The sequence below is a fragment of the Phaethon lepturus genome, unplaced genomic scaffold (assembly GCF_000687285.1).
Source record: "Phaethon lepturus isolate BGI_N335 unplaced genomic scaffold, ASM68728v1 scaffold18443, whole genome shotgun sequence".
Lineage (NCBI taxonomy): Eukaryota > Metazoa > Chordata > Aves > Phaethontiformes > Phaethontidae > Phaethon > Phaethon lepturus.
This window is the reverse complement of record NW_010528590.1, coordinates 22624-28955: the sequence shown is the minus strand read 5'-3', so window position 1 is coordinate 28955 and position 6332 is coordinate 22624. Positions and strand designations below refer to the sequence as shown.

The 6332-nt window shown below is 40.1% G+C and overlaps 1 protein-coding gene across 1 annotated transcript; it reads right to left on the bottom strand.

The window, feature by feature from the left end:
- Positions 1 to 1927: 1927 nt before the first annotated feature.
- On the bottom strand, positions 1928 to 4211 carry LOC104618188 (collagen alpha-1(IX) chain-like). The gene is made up of 4 exons (XM_010283715.1): positions 4027 to 4211; positions 3629 to 3702; positions 2200 to 2277; positions 1928 to 2073 (listed from the first exon to the last, which is right to left on the bottom strand). Exons 1-4 carry the CDS (start codon positions 4038 to 4040, stop codon positions 1937 to 1939), a joined length of 303 nt encoding a protein of 100 aa, XP_010282017.1. The 5' UTR covers positions 4041 to 4211; the 3' UTR covers positions 1928 to 1936.
- Between the last annotated feature and the right edge of the window lie 2121 nt (positions 4212 to 6332).

Genomic DNA, 6332 nt, shown 5'->3' with positions numbered 1-6332 from the left:
TCCCCCCCTTTCCCATCCCCTCCCCTGCCTGCTGCCCGCTGGTACCCCGGGAAATATTTACATTACCGTTAAATACCCCACGTGTGCATAAGGGTAGCTGGGGCAGGGGGGCGGCCGGAGGGAGGCGCAGCAGGAGTTCAGGCTTGCTGCCATGTCTGAGAAAGCCAGAGCTATGCCTGTGCCATTAAAGATTCTCAGCCCTGTTTGAGGCTCTGCGTAAGTCCTGTAATGCTTCTCAAGCATTTCATCATAGTAAATTCATACCAGTAAAACCCACCTACCAAGCCACATTATAAAGAGAGTGGAGAGCCTCCATTATGCGGAGAGTTCTGTTTTTTAAAAAAAAAATTATTGGAAATGGCCTAAGGCGTGCCTCTCTGGTGCTGTTAGCCTCAGCTACTTACTGCCAACTTTACTGCTTCTGAGTCAGCTTACTGAAAGGAGCACACTCTAAAACTCAGCACTGGAGCAGAGCAGGAAGACCAGGCTCAGTGACAGAGCAGCAGCACACTGATGCACTAGAGCAGTGTCAGCAGGCAAACCTTAATCCATTCCCCAAGACAAGACACTCAGCTCAAGTGCAGGTGATTTTTTAGTTTAAGCCAGGACCAAGTTTCGGGTATACCATGAGCTAGCACTGCAGTGTAACAGCGCAGTGTTTCCTGGAAATACCAGTAAGTGTCTTGAATGTGGTAAATTCATGGTACTACAGCACCACACCCAGCTAACAGGCCCAGTGGCAGCAGTCAGCTTAGAGGCCATGGTGTATTAACACAGCTGCTGTAGGCTTGATCAGGGATAACTTGCGTCTATTGAGCATATATCTCCCTAGAGCCATCCATAGCAATAAGTCTAAACTTTCTTAAAAACAAAATATTACTGCTTTGATAGCTCAGACTGTTTCTGAGCTGAGCTGTTAATTGAAAATCTGAGAATCTCCAACTTCTAGTGAAACGAAGATCCCATTTACTGTTTGTGGTTGGATTCACATTTATGCACTAGCAGCCTTGATTTGCCACTGGGATGGAAAGTTGCCATGAATCCAGTGTAACCAACCAGTTAAGCTGTAAACTAGCTTAACCTGGTGGCTAAGAAGGTGGAAGCCAGGGAGGACTGTAGCAAGCAAGAGTTGTCAGTGATAGCAGGAATATGGCAGAAACATTTTGCACTACAATTATTCCTAGCTGAAACAGTAGTCCAATTAAAGGTCTTGTCAGTTAATTGCTAAGTAAAGGCATTCTTAATTACATAAGAATCTGGACCAGAATCCAGACTTGCCTAAGCTTGGCAAAGACATCTCTATCCTGCTGTACTGTCTCTATTCCTTCACTGGCAGCATGTCTGACCTGTAAAGCACAAACACAATTAGATTCCTAAATCCTGGCTCCTATTGCAACTTGCATGTGACATGCTAAATAATAGTTTTCATCTTTTACAGAGTAAGTGGCCATAAATCAGCCAGAAACACATATGTACCAGTTATGCAAAACGCAAAAAAAAACCCCCAAACCCTTACCATACAATCAATCAGCTTTCATCCTACCTTGTCTCTGCAAAATTTACATGATCAGAAAGATCCTTTTGTGTCAATGTTTTGAAAAAATTTTCCTCACTCTCCTCCTGATATCTTTTCTTTGCCTCCCTATAACTTTTCAAGTCATCAACAACTTTTGGCTTCACTTCCTAGAGGTGAATCCCTGTCTATCAGCAAATCTTGAGGGACACTGAGCAATATAATTGGTAGAAAAAAGTGGAAGTCGCTGAAATTGCTGTTATAGAATCAGTCTGGTCTAGTGGTGGCAAAGAAAAAAAGTTGAACTCCTCTTTCTTTCCCTTTCCAAAAGCTTTGCAAATGAGGTGATCTAGCTGGGGAGAGGATCTACCTCTTAAACAATAATATTGCAAAATGTGCATATTTTAAAGTCAATAAAAGGCATTACCTGGTTGGGATCCTGAAGTCTACATTGGGTCCCAATTTATAAGCCACTTGTAGAGAAGTGGAGCCCACTACTCTCTGGATAATTCCTTGGGATGCAGCTTTTTCTATTTGGAACTGAGAAATCAGGTCAAAGCCTACAAGAAAAAATATGCATGTCCAGAACATAATTTTAATTTAATCAGAGAACTGTGCATTCACGGAGCTGAATATAAAGTTCCTGAACAGCAGATTTTTCCTGAAAAAGTCAGGCTGCTACTTGCCTGGTAAATCATCTTGGCCAATCCTGATTGTTGGGCAGAGATCAGTTCTCTGACTGGCACCCAGAATGACTGGTAGTCCTGAAAAAAAGGGTGAATTTATTAACCATGTGCCTGCATGTTGCCTCAGATCACCTTAAAAAATTAAGTGAAACAACTGTAGGAATATTATGAATTAAATAGAACTATAAATAATAATAATAATTAGATGTATATAATAATAAATTCAAACGCTACTCAGTGAAGTCTAAGGAAATAAGCATCTGTTTCTAGAGAGCTCCAAATTTAAAATTATAACTTGACAGATTTTTATTTTTTTAAAACCTTTAAATGAGAAAGTTATAAAAATTCTCTTGCAGAGCTATGGAAGAATAGTTGTATCATAAGAAGACTTGCTGTGTAAGGAGTTTTTGGTTTGGAACTTTTGGTGGTTTAAGCAAACTTTGAAAAAAAAGCCAGTTACCTAAATCAACAGTTTCCCTAGTCCCAAGGAAACTTAAACAAACCTCATGCCAACTAAAGAGGCTGTTGAGAAACTGTTGGCATCTTTTCCATACTCTCTGGTATTCAAGGTATTCTCACCTTCCTCTATGCCACATATGATCAGAGAATGGTCATTCATAATATATAGAGTAGGGGAAAGAGATTTTTGACCCAAACAAGAACATAGAAGAAATTTGTTTGCGGAAACCAAATTTAAAAATCTAATTTTTCAGAATACTATCTGTCAAAAAGCCCTGTAATGAGCATGAAAACCTACCAGATTACCCTAATTTAAGGAAAGAGGAAGGAAAAATAAACATTTATTTGAAGAGTTTAAGAGTCGTGTACAAGTCCAGTATCAGGTCAGTCTGGAAAATGTTAGTAGAGGTCTGGATGGGGAAGAATGAAGCGTGCAAGTTGGAAGGAGTTGCATTTCTAACCTACAGAGAGCCTCTTGTGTGCTGCAAAGGCTCAACCATAAATGTGGGTTTCCTTCTGACAACATAAAGAGAACATTCAGGTTGACGTGTTACACCTTAGAAATGGCCTCATTCTATATTATTTGATGAGACATATGGCTGACATCCAGCCATTTATACTTTATGCCCAGCAAATAAAGTGGAGCCAGTTTGTTGCCACACATAGCAGAAGAATATCTAACTAGAAGCACTGAAAGATGGGGGGATATTTGTGTCCTGTATCTACCACCTATATCCAGATTTTAATCCCTAGCTTAAAAATATATCTAATAGTGAGCTTAAAATAGCACATATAGCTTATGTTTTTTCTCCTCTTTCTCTTCTACATACATCGATACATACACATAGCCACTTTTCCCTTTCTGTGATGGCTAGGTAGGGAGTATTTTAATTTTGAATAAGCTCAGAACAACTCTTCTGACAGTCAAAACCACAGAAAGACGAAATGTAAATAAAGTCTGTCTGCTTACTTGATTGTTGCTGGATGGTGGCTGAGACGAAAGACCACAGAAAACTACACATGTAAAAGAAAGCTGTAATTTTCCTGTAAACAGAAAGAAAACTCCAGTATGAGTGTATAGTTTCTGACAGATTCTGTTATTGACTTTCTCCTCAAAGCCATGCATATTAAATGTATAAAAAGCCAAGTTAAGGATTTACTAACAGATTCGACAAGACAATTTCTTTACATGAGAACTTTTTATCTTTGCTTTATAATAAAACATGTCAATAAAGCTCTTTCTATTACCATTTCCCTCATATAATGCTGTCATAAAAGCAAACAACAAAGGCTGCAGCTGGCAAGGACAGCTTTGACTGTTCTAATCTCTTATTTACAGATTTCTCTAAGTCCCACTTGTTCTCTTACCAGTTGCTTTTCATCTTCACTGCTGGCTTTCTTCACTTCTCTCATGTGAATATGTGGTGTCTACAGTCACAATCTCTGCTTCCCCCTCATTAGTCCTGTAGAAGAGAGCAGCAATGGGTGAGGATGGCTCCTCCTGCCCCACACAGGACCCAGCAGGGAGGGAGGTGCAGGCTACTGGGTCTGTTTTAATCTTGCAAAGAGAAGGAGGTGGAGGCTAGACAGACATGTGTGTCCTGGTGGGCTCTGAGGGCGGATCTCTGGAGCCAGTTGAATATAAAGAAGCCAAGAGAGCAAAGAAAAGGCTGCTGCTTGTGCCAGCATCAGGGCAGGGAAATTGAGAAAATGTGAGTTCAACGATGCCAGCCAACTGAGTGGTGGGGTCTGCTCTTCAGCCAGGCAGATGAAAGAATAATATGTACTGGGGGGGCTGAGGAAGCTGGTGACCCTTACATGGTGTTAAGACTAAAAGCTTTGAGAACAAGGGAAGCTTGGTCCTGTAAAGAAGGCATCTCCATTTATTGCTGAATTATTCATTGGGTGGCCTCAGGAGAAACCTGGTGATGTCCCAGTTGGTTTTTCTGAATAAAACTGATTATATAAACTGGCTTTCATTGCTTGAACTTGAACCTTTTCAAGGAATACACATAGGCATTACTAAGCAGACTCCTGTTCTTCAGCTGTCATTGATAAAGCACTCACTTTCCATAGGCTATTACACGTTTGGACACACAAAGACATCTGCTCATATTTGTTCACATGGATGTAAAGAGCAAGAGAGAGACTAAAATCTGTATGCATGAAAAGACCAAGGAAAAGGGGTGAAGAGCCAGAAGGTCCAAGTAGGTACCACAGTCAAAAATCATGTATGTATGGAAAAGTATGCTAGTTTGTGCTAATATATCACATTTGTAAGTTTTCACGTTCTCTAGATTCTTAATATTCTAAGGTGGTTTAAATTTCCAGAAAAAATATGTTGTTTTTTTTAAAGTGTGGGATACAGCAAATGCAATGATATCTACCGTCTGCTGAGAGTTTAAAGCAATAACTGAGTAATGAACTACCCCATTCATCCCAATTTGCTGTAACTCACATTCCCAGTATTGGTGGTTGTTCACACTTTTATGTCTATTGTTAGAAAGGGAGGGACTGGATCATAGACATGAAGAGATTGCCGTGAATAATGTCTCATTTTCATGCCCAAGCAAGCAGATCTTGGGTGATACCGCTTTTTCGCCCTTCAAGAGGGAGCTCAGGGAGCCTTGCAGTCCAGCATCATGATGGTGAACATATGATATCTGTGCCAGAACTGGCACATGAAACCACTGTCAATAAAGAAAATTTACAATTGGAGAAATCTGATTTCACAGAAAGTTTGCCCAAGTCACCATACACCTGAGTCACCCACCATGCAAATATTACCGTTCTGTCATGCAGCAGTATCTGTAGGGCACAAGAGGAGTCTATAAAGAGCAGGACGCAGAGCGGGACATGGAAGTCACCTAAAGCTATAAGGAAGGGGAAGAGATGATGTGGCATGGGAAGGAATAAGTGAGAGCACCCAGGGCTTAGAAGGAGTACCAGAAGGTTTGTGAAGGAATGGAAAAGAGACAGGTGCCAAGCCATGTCTTTTGTCATATATAAGTTGTGGCTTCAAGTTTGCCTTTGAGACTGCTTAGTATTGCCAATTTATTTGTGGCAGCATTAAGGATGAAAAAGCCATCCCAGTAGTTAGAAATAGAACTAAGTGGTACCAAGTGAAGATGTCTGCCATGGCTTGTGTCTGGGGTTATTGACACACACATTATCCTCTCCAAAGAGGAGGAACCTTGTTCAGAGAAATTCAGAGAACACATACTCTGTTTCTGAAAAATTTGCAATCTATTTTCATTTGCATTTCATTGCAGCAGTTCTCATGGGTAGAAGTTCTTTTATGCCTGGAGTATTTTCCCAATCCAGGATCTTCATAAGACATACTGAAATAAAACATGCGAGACACTATGAAACTAAGGTTTGGAAAACACATTCTATTTGTGGGCAAAGGAAAAACTCATTAGAAGATGCTAATAGACTCTAGTTGTCCTGTGTGCATTTTGATTACTTCATCTTGAAATAAAACTTATAATCTATGATGAAATTCCTGATTAGATATCTACTAATAATTATCACATCATCTTCAAAGAGACGGAAAAATATTAGCAGACAAACTAGTAGTAGCTGGTTTATTAGCCCCATGATCTAGTCAATATTATTCACATTTCATACAAATGTGAACTGAGACAGATGGAGTAGATATCTTGCGTAGCTTG